This window comes from Taeniopygia guttata, chromosome 3 (assembly GCF_048771995.1).
Source record: "Taeniopygia guttata chromosome 3, bTaeGut7.mat, whole genome shotgun sequence".
NCBI lineage: Eukaryota > Metazoa > Chordata > Aves > Passeriformes > Estrildidae > Taeniopygia > Taeniopygia guttata.
In genome coordinates this window covers 92,700,407-92,718,088 of record NC_133027.1, presented here as the reverse complement: position 1 = coordinate 92,718,088, position 17,682 = coordinate 92,700,407, and the positions used below count along the sequence as shown (strand labels likewise).

The window sequence follows — 17,682 nt, the reverse complement described above, 5'->3', positions numbered from 1 at the left end:
AAGGAGGTGGTGGCTGTACGGACCTGAGGAGTCCATGTGGGAAGGTGGGTCTGTAGGTGCATAGGTCTGGTGGGGCTTGGGTTGTGAAAGCTCCTGCAGAATCAAAGGTGTGGGCTGGAAGGGCAGGGACACTTTGTACTAGGCCAGGTTGCTCAAGGTCTTATCCAAAACCTGGCCTTGAGCACTTCCACCGTTGGGGCACCCAAACACTCCCCGGGCACCCTGTTCCACTGCCTCACCACTCTCAGAGTCAAGAATTTCTTCCTAATATCTAACCTAATTTTACCCTTTTTTTATTTGTACCAACTCCCCTTTGTCATATCACCACAGTTCCTGACAATGAGTCCCTCTCCCTGCAGGGCCCCCTTCAGAAATTGGAAGGATCTGGAAGCTGAGGTGTGTGGGCAGAGGAGACGGAGACAGCTTTCCATACAGCAAGATGGGAAAACTTAGAGACCTGTGTGGGGCAGGGCAAGACGTGTCCTAAAAGGACTGTAGGGAAAGCCCCAAGAGAAACAGGAAGGTGACGTCCATAAGGACTAGGAAAAACCCTACAGAATGAACATTAGTTCTGGTCCCAGAGCTGAGGGACAATACCCTACACGGGGGACATAGCACGTGCTAGGATCAGGAAAATCCCTAAAGAAACAACACCCTGTAGCAGAACATTCAGCATGTAGCTTACAGAAACATTTCCACAGTTGTAACTCATCTCTCATGAGCTTTTATTTGAAGGACCATTAAAAATTTCGGTAACTAAAACATTAAACCACATTCCTTCCCATTTATTCATTCTTCCCAAAGTATCCATTTCAGAGCTGCCCAGCTGAGGAGCCATCCTGGGTACATCCTGCACACCAGCTGGGAAAGCAACTTCACACCAGCGGGGCAGAGCTGCTGTTTCAGCAATGCAGGGGACAGTTTTCCAGAAGTGGTCTGGTGCCAGGCACTGGGATGATGTTCTCAGAGGTCCAGCACAACATTCTGAGCTTCTGAACAGCTCACTTTTCAGACGGAGGGTCGTCATTAGGAACAAAGAATGATACTACACGCCTGAGCAGCCGAGTAAGAGGAGGCTGAACCTCTTTGTATGTTATTTCTGTTGTCACCGTCAATCCAAAAGGATATTCCTTAGTGTATACTTCTTTCCGGGGCCCTTGCTTTGCCTCAGGATCATTTTCATTCTCTAAGGAATAGAAAGGATGGTAAGGCAGAGGGGGAAGACAAAAAAGAACACAGCAATAAAAATGTTTCACCCCTTTATCATGGCAGCCACATGGGCATTCAGTATTCTTTTTGCTGTTCTTTCCATTCTGAGGATCAGATAGCAAAGATCTGTTAACTGCAGACAGAAAAAGTGATTTACTAGGGTAGATCAGATACCTGCACTGGTACTGGGCAATTATCAGTACTACAGTAGCAGTAACAAGAGGTTTCCCAACAACAGGTATCTGCGTTAAAGCTAGCCCAAGCAGCCCAGTGAAAACACGTATTAATTCCACAGTCTGACCACCCTCTCAGTAAAGAAATGCTTCCTAATGTCCAGCCTAACACTCCCGCAGCACAGCTTTGAACCATTCCCACAGCGCAAATAAAAGCAACAGGTTGGGAAGAGCCTAGTGCCCTTTACTATGATTTGAGACAAAGTCCCATCAATACGGGACTTATCTCCTTCAGGAGGGAGTGCCGGGGACGGGCCGGGCGGACAGCCAGGTCACTCAGCCGGCCCGAGTGGAGCCTGCGCTCCGGCAACCGCACAGCCCCAAGTGCCTGGGGGGGCGGGCAACCCCAGCGTTACCTGCCCCGGCCGGGAAGCGGGGAGGGCGGCAATACCAGCGCTACCTGCCCCGGCCGGGAAGCGGTGGAAGCGGTACCGGGCGGAGCGCAGGAGCGCCCGCGGCCCAGCTCCCCTCACGCAGCCCCGCCCCCGAGCGAGCCCCGCCCCGGACGCGGCGCGCGCCGGCCGGGCTCTCCCTCAGCGAAACCTCCCCAGCCCCGGAGGTGACCGCAGGCCCCGCTGCCGGTACCGGTGGCGGTGCTGCCTTTCTCCAGGCGGCTGTAGTAGATGAGGGCGCCCAGCGTGGTCCAGGCGCCCAGCGAGTAGACCAGCGCGGCCCTGGCGTTCCACACGGCGGCGCGCCCCGGCTTCATCGCCACCCGCCGCGCGGACGGAGGGACGCCCCGCCCCCCACCGGGCACGCGCGGGGGGCGGTGCACGCGCGGGGGCGGGGCAGAAGGCGGCACGAGCTGCCCGCGGCACCAACGGCGGGAGCAGCGCTCCGACCCGGTTTCGTTTTTCGTTAATACAAACCCCTGCTTGCCGGGACACCTCTTCAGAGCATTAAAAGTTAAGCTAAAGGCTGTGAAAAGCTCTGTTGGCTAAAACGCCTTTCAACTCTAATTACGAGGTGTGGAAAACGCAGAGTGAACAGAGTATAGACAAACAGCAATACAAATAAATTAGAAGGGAGAAGTAAAAAACTCTCCCTGAATGTTTATTTCATGTAACAGTTAAAATCCCTAGTTCAAAAGAGAGAAAAGGAAATGTAAATCAATTGGTCCACTTCTGTCATCAACACAATCCATGTAAATCGTCTGCTCCTGCTGTTCAGTCACGATGCACTTGAAACTGCCAGCTTTTTAAGGTGGTCCATGAATACCTGAAGACTCACATCGTCTGTCAGGATTGGAGCTCCTGATTCCTGCAGACAAACAAAGAAATAAAGAGCCTAAAATACTGCCTCTAACACAGGGGATGAACTGAAAGCAAATCAAATGCCAGCACTCTGAACTAAATGCCTGCTAAAATTTTGATTTTTCTCCTGCAAAAGACAGATGCTATTCTTTGGCAACGGCACTGACATTATCCTCCTACAGTCTGAACTGCTGCAGGGAAGTTTCTTCCTAAAGCACGAGGAATTTTGCTGCTCAAAGTATCCAAAGCTCTACACAAGCAAGGCAAGCAAAGAGGATATAGAAGGCTAGCATTCTCAGCTAAATTAGATCTCTTTGTATCCACATGCTAGTTGCTTTTTCCAGAATACTGAAAATGCATGACAACCAGGCTTGAAAACTCCATTCTGATCATCCAGTGCTGCCCATCTTATCAACAATAAGGAACCAAAGACAAATGTAATGCTGTTTGTGGCCACTCGGTGAGACAGGATGGCCACTGCACACACAAACATGTCTATGTGTATTTTACAGCATTCCCAAACATGAGCAGCTCTTCCATTGCTTACCTGGCCCCAGGCATAGAGGTTATTGTGGGTCTGAGAAGGATTCACTTTAGACAGGAGGAACCGGGCCTGTAAAGACAAAAGAGGAGGAGTTTGGTAAAATGAGAGACCTGTCTGCTCCATCAGGCTTCATCTCATCTTGGATGCATGACTAGCAATGTTTCTCTGCTTTTGCAAGGTACTAATTTAACTTAAGCAGGTTTCAAGTCCAGAAATCCCTGCTCCACAGACAGCTTGTCTCCCAGAGGCACTGAGTGCTCTGCTGCAGCAGGCTGTGCTTGCCTGGCAGGGCAGCTCTGATTCCATGGGACAGGAATCCATGGCACAGGAAACACCAGCACTGTTCTTCTACCCATGCCACACCTGCTCTTCCAAAAAGGGCTCAGTACAAGACTAGTGTAACAGAGTCACATCAAAAATCAACACCAAATCTTTGGTTTGGAGCATCACTTCCTGCTTCTTCACTTCTACAAACAAGTACAGCACATTGCAATTCCAGGAAGAGCGAAAGTAAGAACAATTTTACATCCTCATTCAGTGTTTGAGAATGAAGATACAGACCATCAATCATTCAGCATGACTGTCCTAGCAAGCTAACTATAGACACATAGCCAAATCATTGATTTCCCACCTTTTTGCTGGGAATAAAAACATATTTAAGTTGGCTTTTCCATTTTTTTCCCACCCTCACATTTCATAAGCATATCCAGCAAGTGATCAGCTTATTAAAAGACAGAGTTGTAGTAAAAGCCGCTATGAAAATATGCAAGCTCTGTACTTTGAAGAGTTAAACCGTGTTTGACTACCAGAACCATCCTTTCAGAAAAGCAGAATGAGCCATCTGCTCTAGGCAACAACAGAAAGAGCTCCTCCAGAAACTTCCTTACCTGACTGCCCCCGTGCTCAGTGTGGATGTAACGTGGCATTGGGAATCTGGTCTGCAAGATTTCCTGGGCATCATCCAGTGGGGCTTGCAGGAGGTGCTTAAAGTTTTCATATTCTGGCATGTCTTGGTACCCAGCTTTCTGCCACTGTGCAATAGTCTATTGATGGGACAGGGAGGAAATGAAAATGGAGCAGCAATGGCTACAAGCCTCCCCTTTTTACCCTGCACAGCAGAATGCTACATGTGCTTCTTCTTGGGGGGCAAACACACACCTTCACTACTCTGGCTACAACATTCCTTTCTGTCCCTGAATTTAAGCACAAGCATCCAACACAAAAGCTGGCAGCAATTTGTGCAGTGCCAGACCAATTTGTTGAAAATCTTCAACATGCTTCAGCCTGTGTCAACACAGAAATGAAACATTTATAAATCACTGACTTTGTGAATCTGACTTGGCCTACAGTATTTTCAAGGCATCCATTGCATGTACCATATGTCTACAATTCCTCTATACACAGGTCAGACACTCAGCTCTTCCCTCGTCTGAATTTTACCCAGTTGTGGAGTGTCTTGCTCTGCAACAGAAGAAGATAGAAACTCCTTAAGGTAACTCCAGAGGATTTTTAGAAAGGGCCAGTATCTAAGCACTTCCCTCAGTCACAATGGAAAGAATACAGTGCTGCTTCCAAAACCATCAAGTATTTAAAACCAAAAACTGGAAAACTACCTGATTTCTTGAAGAGACTCAGTATTTAAGTATGAAAACCCTGCAACCAAAAGTCTATCACTTCTCTGAAAATACTTGCAACTCTTATTAAAATATGTATCATCTTGCAATTCTGCCCTGCTTCACTTCCAGTCTCTCTGGCCTTTTCTGGGCATAGTAAGGGACCACCTTCATGGCCAAGTTAACACGACAGCTGCTACTCGCTGCAGAACATATCCTTAGTGATTCCAGTATTAGTTTTACTCTGACAGTGGTGGGAATTGTATTCCAACAGGCAGCATGTATATGACATGGTCATTATGCTGTGTGGGTTTTGCAAGAAATTAGTTTGTTAACATTTCATAGCAGCAGCAAAGCTGTCTGCATGCGTGGCAGGAGGGAAGGAGTACAAACAGAAAGAGAAGGTGTTTCACCGTACCTCACCAAGGTAGATGACTATCTGGAAGAAAGTATCCATCAGTAGGATTCTGTCAGGAAGAATACTGCTGCTGTCCAAAAGCACTGGCTGGGGAAAATAAAGAACAAAGTTAGGCACCCCTAAAGCCCTCAGAACTCAGGATAACACAGAGCAATTTCTATGTCCATCCAAGTGTAATTTGATATGATCTTGAATAGAAGTATCTTGTCCTTTATTATTTTTTTTTAAATCTACAGGGGCCTTTTGGCTGAAATATTGTTACTTCAACTGAATACTCATTATTTTGGGTCGATTGACCTCTTCCTGGAAAACACAGACTCACCTCAGGAGGCCCATGGAAAGAATAAGCATAAAGGATGGGCTGGATCATAATGAGGGACTGGGTCAGATCCTGCCTGGCAAAGTGGTGCCGGTAATAGGAAGATTCATCTGGACTGTTATTGAACACCTGCAGGAATGGGGAGCGCCGCAGGTGGAAGATGAACTGCACCAGAAAGAGGAGTGAGACAAGAAATGTTAGCTAAAGTTGCCAAAACATCTGGACCCAATTCCAGTATTTCTGAACAGCAAATTCTTTGGGAAGAAGTCTGCCCCTTAATAACTCCTCAGACTTCTTCCCTTATTGGTCTCTTGCAGTGCTGAACTACAGGACCAGTCCATTAAATTAAAAAAGCACCTGTTCCTGCCCTCCTGAATCTGATAAATAATGCAAGATGTTTTATCATCATTCCCACTCCCCCCTGCACACTTTTCCCATGGCTATGGGAAGTGACGTTCTTACCTGAGGATATAAAGAAAATGATTCTGACAGCCTAAAAGAGTTGGGATCATCTTTGTTGTATTGTCCAAATTTCTGACACTGTTGGAAGCAAAATGGGTACTTTGGTTATCTCTCTTTTTTCTATTTTTTTCCTTTTTTTTTTTTTAATAGAATTTACAACTCTTTTTCTACAGGGCGTTCTGCTAATTTTTAAACAATCAAGGCATGAACCTGACAAGATCAAGTAATACAGGATTTACAGGCTATTTTTCTTTAAGTCAGTGGTTTCTCTCTTACTGCAATGAGAATGGAGATTTAATCTATTTTGATATATATATTCATAAAGTCTAGATTTGAAATTATCCAAGAATGAAAGAAATGGTGCCTCTACAGCACTACCCGCTGTTTTGCCATTAATTCAGGGCTATTACACCTAAACTGTTCTGTACACTACAGAACACTTCTTGCAGAACAGCAGATCAGTATTTCACCATTTCACTGAAAATAAGTATCACTGGTTTTAGAAATTAAACTCTAAATGATCCCACAGTCAAACCAGTTTGCCTCTATTTGTGCTTGTGCTCCAATCTCTATTTGACTGGCCCTGTTTTTTTAGGGTCTGATGTGCCATAATGTGTTAGTACCAACCCCACATGTGTTTGGACAAGACCAGCACTGATTTAGACAATTTGGGCTTGTGAAATTTAAAGCAAGAGACAGTGGGAGGTTGCAGAATTAATTCAGATGACAATCCTGAATGCTGTGTCCAGCTTTGGGCTCTCCAGTGCAAGACAAACATGAATATACTGGTCTAGCAGAGGCCACTGAGTTAGGGGTTGGAGCATCTTATGAAGAAAATGAAGCTGAAGAAGCTAGAAGCTGGGTTTGTTCATCCTGGTAAAGAGTGAGATCAGGGAGTCAACTTGCTGTCTACCTGACTGGTAACTGGGGAAATGGAAATTCTGACTGAGACATAGAGGCAAGGAAGAGGGAAAAAAAAAAGAACAAAAACAACAGTATCTGTGACCAGACATTGGAACAGGCTGTCAAGAGAAGCGTAAGAAATCTCACCTTTGGAGAGCTTCAAAACACAACTGAACAAAACTTGGAGAAAGCTGCTCTAACTTCAGAGTTGGTCCTACTTTAAGCAGAAGGGTTGAATCAGTGACCATCCCACCTGCATTATTTTGTGTCTCACTGTCCCTTATTCAATCCCTTTCAGCACGATAGGATGTTCACCTATCCCATCCTAAATTTGCTGCTCACACTGGGTTCCAAGTTATTCCACGCTACAGCTATGTAACCATGACCCGAGCACAAACAAAGCAAGGCAATCTGAAAAAGACTGCTGTTGTCTCTTCCATTTTCACTGAAATCAAAAATGACCCCAGGCTCAGCGTGTTGGTCTTACCAGCCTGATGAGCTGCCTGTCCAGCCAGCGCAGAACATCAGGTCCCTCCTCAGACTCAGCCCGGTACACTCCCAGCCGCGCCATCAGCACGGCAGCTGCCTCCTGGTCAAATGCAGCCTCAATGTGCTGGAGCTGAGTCTGTGCATCTGCCCAGCTGCAGGGTGAGCACAGGGTTAGTGCCACTGCATCCACGTGTGCCAATGCATGCAGCAAAAAGCCAGGAATCCCAGCACAGGCTGGAGCTGAAGCTGCTGCCGCTCTGCCAGAGCACTGGCACGGGGTACTCACTTTCTGGCAATGGTGGTGACACGAATGCGCTTCTGGGTGCTGGAGTGTTGATACTGGGTGACAAACTGCACTGCTCCTCTGCCTCCCTGAGGGATGGGTGCATTGTGCTGCAAATGAAACAAGGTCAGCCTTCAAAACATGGTGCCTTTACCTTAACTCTTCCCGGCTGTAACAAGCCCCCACAGCACATAAAAGAAAGAGACACATGCAAAAAATTTATTAAATTATTTCCTCATCACAGAACACTTGGCTGCTTTGTAAGCATCCACCTGCAACACAGGGGGTGCCATGGCATTTTCTAGACCTGTAACAAGTAGTTTGATGAGTAAAAAAGATGATTAAAAAAAAAAAAAAGGGGAAGTCAGGACTGACCTGATTTACCACTTCAAAGTAAATGGCCAGAGTTGTATTGTGATCCAGACTACAGATTTTCCATTGAGATGTCCCTCCAATTCCAAGTTCCTGCACAGAATCAAAAAAAAAGCAGCAATTTTCCTCTAGCATCAGGAAAGGCAAGCTTATGTTAAATTCTGATCAGAGGTACAAGTAATGGCAGGCCTTCTAGACACCTTATCTTTTGGGTGTGAATGAAGTTACTGAAGGCCATACAGTTAAAAGAAAGCCTTAGGAAGCAAGAATTTAGTCTAGGAAAGGCTGTAATTTCCTAAGGATGTTTCCTGGAAAACTCTGACATTTTGGTTCAACTGTAGGTCTAGACAGAAACTCTGCATTGTATATTTACTTCTTTATTAAAGATTTTTCCACGTCAGAAACTTACATTTTCAGATACACATGGCCCTTTAGCATTCAGGGATATGCATGGTCCAATGGCTCCTGCAATTTTCAGCTCCCTAGAAGTCTTGAACAAGGCAAAAAAAAAGTTTGTTTTTTTATGAAGTCAGTCAAATAGAATACACATAGTCTAAATTAGTAGCTCAGCTTTAATGAGATGGTACTTTCCCAGACCATGCACTGCAACAAGTGAAGGTAAGAGAATTAGTGAAAGTAAGAGAATCTACAGAGCTACAATTAAACAATGAAGACATGTTTATAGGGATGAAACACTAAGAAATGTTCCTTGTTGAGTGAGGAAAGATTGCTTTAAAATAAAACAAAAACAAACTAACCAAACAAAACAAAAAACCCAAACAACAACAACAAAATTACTAAGGTTCCAAATAAAACCCCCTCCAGTTTAGTGGAGTTCAGCTCAGCTTCTCCCAAAGACGCACTACCGCTGGCCTCAAACATGTAGACATTTCTACACCCCAAACATCCCAGAGACTTAAACTGACTTTTTAATCAACAGTACTTGTATTTCCCCATCACTGCAATAAAATTCATCTCTCACCTTCACATCCAGATTTGCACCAAAAGCCATCCGAAATTCCCCATTGTAGCCTCTGCTAAACACCCTCTGGAAAGTCTGCTTGAAGAGAGAAGTGTTGAAGGAGTCTCCCATCACCATGTGTCCTCTGTGAAAGAAAAAAAACAAGGGAACTGAAGCACTTGGGAACTAGAAGTACAAAGGATACACCCCTGAACCTCTGACACATGCAAACACATGCAGTTACTGCTTCAGAGCATGCCTTTGCATAGGCAGGATTCACACCAGGGAGCGCAGATTCATGGGTGCCTCCTACAAAGCCACACGGGTTAGTGCTCCACCTTTGTCAGTTTCCTTTCTCAACTCTGCTTCTTGCCATTGCTTCAGCTGCCTTCAAAATGTTTGTGTTTCAACCCTGGAAAGCTCTGCTCAGCCTGGTTTCCCTGAGCAAGGCTGGAACCAGGGGTGGCTGCACCACGGCAGCACAGAGAAGGTGCTGGGCCTCCTCTAAGTGCCCTGGCAAACCCAGGCCTGACCAGATGCAGCTCAGTAACATATCCACAGGGTCAAACACTCTCTCTTCTCCCTGCTGAGCACTAAGGGGTTATTTTCAAACACCTTGCACTTGCAGTAAGACATGCCAAGTCCCCAAAAGGCTGGGTTAGCACACAGCCTCCCTCACAGAGACCATTTCCAGCAGTATGGAACACAGACATTTATCCCTTAAGACACGTCACTTAAAACTAGGCCCAGGGAAGTCAAGAATCCCTGGAGAAAGCATAAGCGAGCAGTGAAGCAGAGACTACCTGGCCCACACAAGGAAAGCTTCTACCCACCATTGAGTTTTCTAACAGCAGTGCTAATTCACATGCTGTTTTGAGACTCCAGAAATGTGGACTGGCATCGGGTGAGGCTTGCCATATAAAATTCCTGGCAAATTCAAACCACAGTTTAGAACAGAATAATAAAAACCCTTCTGCCCTGACAGCACATCTAATTGCTCCCTGAAACTATTCTCCCGCTCCAAAAAAACCCCAAAAAGCAGGTGCCAGCTGTGTGCTGCCCTGTTGTGAACATACCCAGTGAGGTTTGCACAGCACTTCATCTCCAGCAGCCCTGTCTGGTCCAGGGCACAGGCGTAGATGTCGATGCAGTGCCCGTTGGCCGCAGAGCGGTTGGCCAGAGTCTCGTAGTGCTGGGAACACACATCGGGGGTTAGGAGGCTGCAGTGTGCAATTTCTGCTGCTCCCCACCTCAACACGAGGTACAGATGGGGCAACCACCAGTGCTCTGGTAACTGAAGAGATGTTGGCTGCAGCACACTGCTCCCTTCTAGGATGAGGGGTGCATTCAGATGATCCCGAGGTTATTGTCTCAAATACAAACAGTGCATAAATGACAAGGCATCATCTAGTCTGTGATGACTTGGTGGGAACGCAAAGATATCCAGGTGATAGTTAAAAGAGCAGGTGTCATCCTGCTTTCTCTAAGCTGACAGACACCTTTCATATCTGACATTTTTACTCTTTTAATGGTTGTTTTGTATGTCAAGAAGATAAAGGAGGCTTTCTGGAAATAACCAGTTCTTAGGAGAATTCTTCCTCTCCAGAAGGAGATACAATGATGTGGATGAACAAACTCTCCACCCACCATCAGCTAAGAAACAACACTGAAATACTTTCTTCTCTGAGAAGGCACAAGACTATGATGGAGAAGTAACTAGGAGGAAGCTTTTCTACCCTTCCCTTAACCATCCTCATAATTTAGTGTACAAAAAGACACAGATTATTTCAAGGACAACCATGGAACCCGTGTAGTGTTCTAACACAACATTCAGTTTCAGCTTTTAAACACACCCATCAAGGCCTAGTACCTACTTTGGTGGCCTTCTTCATGAACCTTGCATTGTCCTTCTCTATGTCATGCCAGGAACGGATGGGTGTTTTCAGTTCATCTCCTACCACCATGCCTGGCCCTTGTGTTGGTGGCCCACCTGTGAACAGCATTATTCTGGCCCCTGTGTTTGGAAATGTACCCTAAAATAAAAACAAAGACGTATATCAGAGAGAGGGAGGAGGGGAATAAAAAGGGAAATTCATTAAGTAGCAACAATGCTTTCTTTAGAGAAGGGTCTGCACATGCTTCTGCAATGTCAGTGCAGACCTGTCCCTGCTAGAGGCCACCCCGATAAACAGCAATGCATTTCCTGACAGTCACAGCACTCAGATAAAGATTAAACTCAAACCATGTCAAGCTTCATGTCTTCAAAACAGGAAGCAGGCAGTTTCTGTTCCCTTTACTTATACCTTAGATGATACTTCGATAAATCCAGTGCATAATATCACCTCTTGCATAGCAACATACACAAGAATCAGAGACTTTTACATATCTGCAAATTTTGCCATTTAGATGGAACCTTCCAGCCCACTCTACATCAGCTGGTGCTAGCACAGCTCAAATGTCAGTACAGACAAATGGCACCTCTGCACCCCACTGCAACCCAGCTGCACTGACACCTGCACCTATCTCAAGGAGCATAACTATGTGCTTACTTTGGCCTGCTCATCTCAAACAACAGCATTAGAAGTACCTCCAATAAGCCAACTGCAATTGAAAGAGCCACTCCAGTAGAACGCAAGGGTCTCTTCCCCTGGGTCACTGGCCATGGGTCCCTCTGCAGCTCTCCAAGCAGATCTGTTAAGTTCATGTCAATCTTATGCACGGGCTGTAGGAACCTGCAAAAATTCAAATGCAGTGTTTTCCTGCTTCTAAGTTTGGAGAAGAAAAAAAACTGCCTCTTGTTCCTGCCACACATAAATTGCACTGAGACAAACATCAGAAGAAAAGAGACATGCAGCAGGTTGTCTTCTTACATGCAAATTTTCCAAGCCTGTGCAAAATAAAAAATTTAATCACAGCAAGACATCAGGAACTGACAAGAAGGCAAAGTCACATAAAGAAAAAGAAAGAAGTTCAAAGGTAAGTTTGCTGAAAGGCATGAGAGCTACCACTGAAAAAGAGAAGCTGAGAAAGAGAAAACTGTTTTCAGTTGAGGTAAGCAATTGTGACAAGACAATGCCATTTAAATCTTCTTTCCCCTCCCAGGAAACCCAGGGTTAGAAGCATAACCTACAGATATAAAGGGGCATAAAACATGTGCCCTGCTGTGTCCCGTGCTGGTAAAGCTTACCTGCTGGAAATAACAGGCTGCTGTGGAGTTTGAAGAGGTCTTCCCTGTTGCATGGGGACAGCTGGCCTCGAAAGACCAAGCATATCCTAAAAACAGTAAAGAGGAGGCAGAGATATACTATTCAAACTCTAAACACATTACTTACATTATTATTTCATATACCCTAAATCGTGCAATACTACAGCATTAAATATACTTAAATCTGTAAAATTATTCATCTTTGCACTGCCATTAGGAATGGATCATGGGTCCATTATGTGAGATACAAAAACTCAATCCTGAACAAGCTTCCAAGACATGTACAACTTAAAGTAAATGGCTAGAGTTGTACTTATACAAAAGCAAAAAGACAGGACAGATAGTGGGAGGGCAAAAGGCTCACAGCTGAGGGCACTAAGCCCTTCTTTCTCCCAGAGGGCCCTGAGCTTGAGAGCCCAATAGAGCTGTGAGGTACAAGCCCCTGGCCTAAGGGATGGCAGAGCAGCCAGGGATGGCAGAGCACACCTGTATCTGCTTGGCTGTCAGATCCTTGGTGCCCCGGAACACGTAGCTCTTGGAAATCCCTTCACAGCTCAGCTCATGAACCTGGACCATCCGGCCAAAAGTGATGAGCCCCACCAGGGCATCAGGAGGCAGCAGGCTCAGGGACATCTGCAGGGACTCCTTCAGGGCCTGCAAATCCTCCTCCTCCAAGCATGTGTCCACAACATACAGGAAGATCAACGGCGTCTGCGGACCTCGCTGATGTGGGAAGAAATTACATTTTATAAAGCCTCCAGCCAAGGAATAAAATTAGCCCCTTCTTAAACAACTTGCAGAAATGGTATTTTATTTGCGTTATCCTAAGAAAATTTTACACATATATCATTTGCCACAAATTAGACAATTCTGGGAGCTTCAAATTCATCTGTGGTTCATTTACCTGCACTATGTATTCAATTGTTGAAAACTGAGGCATTAGCTCTGCTGGCTGATTGACTTCAGAAATGCCAGCATACGCTGGGGGAAACTGAAAAAGAGAACAAAAAATTAGAACAAGGAAGTTGCAGGACAAAAATGTAGGGCTCTCTAATGCAGCACAGAGCCTGCCCTGCTGATGATGTGGTTATTCAACTTTTCATTTACTGACACTGCACCAACCTGATTAATTCATTACAAGAAACCCACAGTGCTTTTCCTAAGCACAGACAAGTGGCCAGGATGGACAGCTGCTCAATCCACTGTAAATAAAAGGCAAGGCTACAGCAGCAACAATGTAGTAGTTGAAATTCTTTTAGCCATAGTTTCTCATAGCAAAAGTCTACTCAAACCTAATGAATTCCATATTCTGCAGGAATAGTAAATATCAGATGCAAAAAACACACTGGGACACATAGAACAAAATAGCATTTTTATCTCCTTTCTATGCTCTGCATGCCAGCAAAATCACTGACAGGATGTCAGATAAACCAGACTGTACTCTGGCCTGGGTTCAGTAAGAGAAGAAGGCCAAAGAGAAAGGATCTAGAGAAGCAGAATTTATATTTAATGTCCCGGGAAGACCATCAATAAAGTGTTCACTGAAAAGGTCAAAGTGCTTTTTCCAACTTACCTGATTTCTCTGAAAACAGAAGTTACAAGCCCAAAGCTTGGCCCGATAGTCAACTTGGCTGCAAGGGAAAGATGAGGCATTGGTGTGACTTCAGGAACAATTTTACAGGAAAGCTTCACAATTAATTCATTAATCCATGCTGGTTCACAGCACTGAGCAAGAAACAGACACTCCAGCTTGAACCGCAAGTGTTTTAGGCACTCAGACTCTGGTTCTATTACCAGGAAGTTCATTAGCTAATCCAGCCCTGCCGTTTCCAGGCTTGTCAGCATGAGGGACCACTGAGCTCTCTGAAGTTCAGCCCTTGGCAGACACAGACTTGGGTCTAGTAATTATTTCACTACACTTAGGCTAATCTCATTGTCTTATTGTTTGTGCAGCTGTAGCACACAAGTGCTCCAGTCTCAGAGCAGCAGGAGCCATCCACCCAGATCTTGTGCAAACACAGAACAAACAGGCTGTTCCCTGTCCCACAGAGTTTACTCTCCTCAGCCCAGTACAACATCCTGCTAGTGCAGGATGCCTCGCCACGTTCTCATTCCATGGCTTTCATCTCATTTCAGTTCCTCTTACTGTCATTGCCTGATTTTTCTCAGCCCAACACCGTGCTCCCAGTATGCATGATCATCACATGATTTTGGGACTGAGATATTCCTCTAAAATTATTTCATTATGCTCATACTGGCAACTGACCTACAAGCAGCGGGGTGTGTAGGAAGCAGGAAAACAAGTAAGCATCAGAGTCCAGAGCACAATATCAGTATAATGGGCATCTTTGTCTACTATGAGTTTCCTCTTTGTCTACTATGAGGAAAATTCTCTGGGATGCTGAGAGGACCCTCTGCCTTAACAGCCTCTCCAAAGATCCTCCTATGTCCTCTGCTCTTGCCAGCTCTAGTAACAGGCATGTTGATGTATGGATTTTAAAAAGCTCACTGCATCTAAATGAAAGAGGCTGCCAGGCATTGGGCAGAGAAAAAGGGGAACAAGGAAGTAGTGAAGTTCAGATGAAAATTAGGTAATGTCCAGCCCCTTCCAACATCCCGGGCTAAGCAATTCCTACCAGAGTGGGTTGAGCACAGCTTTGCAGGTCGGCCTGCTGCAAAGCACAGGTTCATACTGCACAGGGGGCAGGTCCAGACGCTCCTTCAGCGGGGTCAGGAGACAGGCCAGGGGCACAACCATCCTTGTGGCCTCCAGCCTGCTGGAGGGCCACACGTTCCAGCTGAAGCGCACACCATCACGCTCCTCGTTCTGCTGGATGAACTCCAGGTACGTCGCCATGGCCCCGCAGAAGCTCCTGAAGGACAGAAGAAGGCACAGAAGGTTGGGGCAGCAGACACTTGTGTGGACAACAGGCCTGCAAAGGAGCTCAGTAGATCAACTACAGGTGGGGGCACAAGACACTGCAGGACAAAGCCAGCACAGTACAATGAATTAATCCCATTATCAAGTAAACCACGTGACTCCATTAATCTCTTCTGTCCAGTGCTCTCATCAACATTACAGCCAATTAAGACACCACCAAGTCCAACAAAGAAACAAGGAAAGCTGACACTCAAAGTCTAAGAGGTTGTTTTTTTTCTTATGATACACATTTAACACGTCAAAATCCAATCAGTCTCATGCTGGCCTCAAGGCAATCCTGCCTGACTGGCTCAGTAAAGGAAAATAGGCCAGATTTGCAACACATCCTGGAGCCTTCAGCTGAAACACTGCGGGGAGAAAAGGAGGCCAAGTCTGAGACCAAAACAATCACAAATGTCACCAAGCTGCCAGCCTGACCTGCTTACAAAGAGAAGGGAGTACATGACAAAATACCAAAAAAGGTCTTTTGGACACCCACGCTGCCTAGCATCATTGTTCCACTGCCAGTAAGGAAAGAACTGAGAGTCCAGAAGGCTTCAGAAAAAAAAAAAAAAACCAAGGAGGAATATTCCCAACACATTCTCTGTGTTGTCTTATTAAACTCTTCAAAATAAGACCAAAACAAGAGCTTACAGGCCATCACTGCTTTTGATTTCTCTGAGAAAGACAAGGACAAGCTTATAAAAAAACTTACTTGTCAAATCCAGACCACAAACACCACACAGCAGTAGCAGCAACTCACTGAGCTAAAAGCAGCAGTTCCACAACCTGCTTCAGACAAGGAAATTCAGAGGCTCACCTACAGCTGCAAATGTTCCATGATTACCTTACTCCTGGTCCTCACTGCAGGTGGGATATTCAGGAGGGCCACTCACATGAGAAATCAGAAGCAATACCTCCCCTCAGAGGAGGGGAAGTTTTTGGTGTAACGTTTTCCTATAGAACTCCAAACTCACTGACATTCTCCTCTTCCTTGCTATTAAGGATGTAAATCAAGAATTGCCCCATGTTTCCACCCCCGAGACTGGATGGACAAACAGAAGGGTTCACAACACATCCTCACCACAAATAGGTCTGTCAAGGTGAAAATCAGAGCTGAGTCTGCCTGTAAAAGATCCCTCACATCAGAACAACAATATAAACATTTGACATCTCAGGTACGCAGCATAGCCACAGGGCAGATTTATTCCATGTTTCCCCAGCTGTAGCCCAGCATCACTTCCCTGCCCCAGGCAGAGCCCCGATTGCCATGCTGGGTCTGCCATGGGCTGTGGCCCTACTTTGGGGTCAGGACAGCGGGAGGACAGGTGTAATCGCTCAGCACGGCTACAGGGGACACCGCAGGTACCACCTCCGCCCCTCCGAGCACCGATCCCCGGCACGGCCATAGGGCAAAGCACTGCTGACCCTCCACAGGGGCACGCCCGACCCCAGCCCGGCCCTGGGGGACACTGCCGATCCCCAGCCCGGCCCTGGGGGACACTGCCGATCCCCAGGCGGCCAAAGCGAGCACCGTGCTGCTCTGTGGGACACTGCTGACCCCATGAAAGCACCGCGCCGGGGGACACCACGGACCATGCTCAACTCCCCTTCAGGGACACCGTTGACCGCCCCCTCCAGACCCTGCCGCAGGGGACGCCCCCTTCCCAGTCACAGGGGCCGTCACCGACCGCTCCCCTCAGAGGACACAGACCCCCCCATCCCCATTCCTATTCCCATTCCCATTCCCTTCCCTCGGAGCCCCGCCGCTCCCACCTGCCCGCGCCGCTGGCGCCGCTCCCTCCCGGCACGCCCCGCGCGCCCGGCAAGGCCAGCTCAGCGGTGCGCGATGCCAGCGGCCAAGATGGCGGCGGCGGCGGCACGCCCGCCCCGCGCCCGCTGAGGCTCCGCCGCCATCTTGGCTAAGGGCACTCTACACCGCCCTTCAGGAGGAGGGGAGAGGCGGGCCCCTTCCAAACGTGGTCGGGCGGCGGCAGCAGGGAGCTCGGCTCGGCTGAGGGTGGCAGGTTCCGCCTTGGAATGGCGACAGGCGGGGTGTCTCTGCTAAATGTGGGATGCGGTGCTGCGTTCCTACCCTGGCACGGCGTGAGGGAAGCAGCCCCGCCCTCAAGGGGCTCGGCTGCTTGGGAGCGCGCTTGGGAATGTTCATCAGGGAGCACTCCCAGGGTTATGAGCAGCACTCCACTAAAAGCACCAAGACATTTTTTAAAGAAATAAACTGCGAGCCCCACAGAGTCTCACCTTGGTCTCAGTTCCCAGCTCCTCTCTCGAGCCGCGGGTTCTGTCCCCGGGCACGCTGGGTCAGTGACACACGCTGGGCAAAGGCATGAGGCCATCTATTCCAGCAGCAAGGCGGGGACACTCCATCGGATTTTCCTCCCGTTCTGTTCCCTGACAGAGCTTTACCCCCACATCTGCTCGAGGCCACAGTGGTTCACCATCCTGCCAGGACATCTGTGCTTCAGCCTACTAGGGAG

The 17,682-nt window shown here is 47.1% G+C and overlaps 2 protein-coding genes across 2 annotated transcripts; both read right to left on the bottom strand.

The window, feature by feature from the left end:
• Positions 1 to 708: 708 nt before the first annotated feature.
• SMIM26 (small integral membrane protein 26) lies at positions 709 to 2,218 on the bottom strand. The gene is made up of 2 exons (XM_030268838.4): positions 2,028 to 2,218; positions 709 to 1,186 (listed from the first exon to the last, which is right to left on the bottom strand). The coding sequence occupies exons 1-2, from the start codon at positions 2,149 to 2,151 to the stop codon at positions 1,002 to 1,004; spliced, it is 309 nt and encodes a 102-aa protein (XP_030124698.3). The 5' UTR covers positions 2,152 to 2,218; the 3' UTR covers positions 709 to 1,001.
• Positions 2,219 to 2,456: 238 nt separating this feature from the next.
• SEC23B (SEC23 homolog B, COPII coat complex component) lies at positions 2,457 to 17,103 on the bottom strand. The gene is made up of 20 exons (XM_002198869.7): positions 16,961 to 17,103; positions 14,901 to 15,137; positions 13,838 to 13,895; positions 13,169 to 13,255; positions 12,751 to 12,987; positions 12,247 to 12,332; positions 11,647 to 11,791; positions 10,934 to 11,092; positions 10,136 to 10,251; positions 9,081 to 9,204; positions 8,508 to 8,588; positions 8,102 to 8,191; positions 7,730 to 7,836; positions 7,442 to 7,595; positions 6,052 to 6,129; positions 5,593 to 5,754; positions 5,271 to 5,357; positions 4,127 to 4,282; positions 3,243 to 3,308; positions 2,457 to 2,702 (listed from the first exon to the last, which is right to left on the bottom strand). Exons 2-20 carry the CDS (start codon positions 15,119 to 15,121, stop codon positions 2,613 to 2,615), a joined length of 2,304 nt encoding a protein of 767 aa, XP_002198905.1. The 5' UTR covers positions 15,122 to 15,137; positions 16,961 to 17,103; the 3' UTR covers positions 2,457 to 2,612.
• Between the last annotated feature and the right edge of the window lie 579 nt (positions 17,104 to 17,682).

Coding starts and splice junctions, on each gene's coding strand:
- SEC23B (XM_002198869.7), bottom strand. CDS start 15,121: ATGGCGACGTACCTGGAGTTCATCCAGCAGAACGAGGAGCGTGATGGT. Junction 8,192..8,507: donor GGCCATGTGTATCTGAAAAT/GTAAGTTTCTGA, acceptor GATTCTGTGCAG/GAACTTGGAATTGGAGGGAC. Junction 6,130..7,441: donor ACAGGCAGCTCATCAGGCTG/GTAAGACCAACA, acceptor TGCTTCCAACAG/TGTCAGAAATTTGGACAATA.
- SMIM26 (XM_030268838.4), bottom strand. CDS start 2,151: ATGAAGCCGGGGCGCGCCGCCGTGTGGAACGCCAGGGCCGCGCTGGTC. Junction 1,187..2,027: donor GAAAGGCAGCACCGCCACCG/GTACCGGCAGCG, acceptor TCTATTCCTTAG/AGAATGAAAATGATCCTGAG.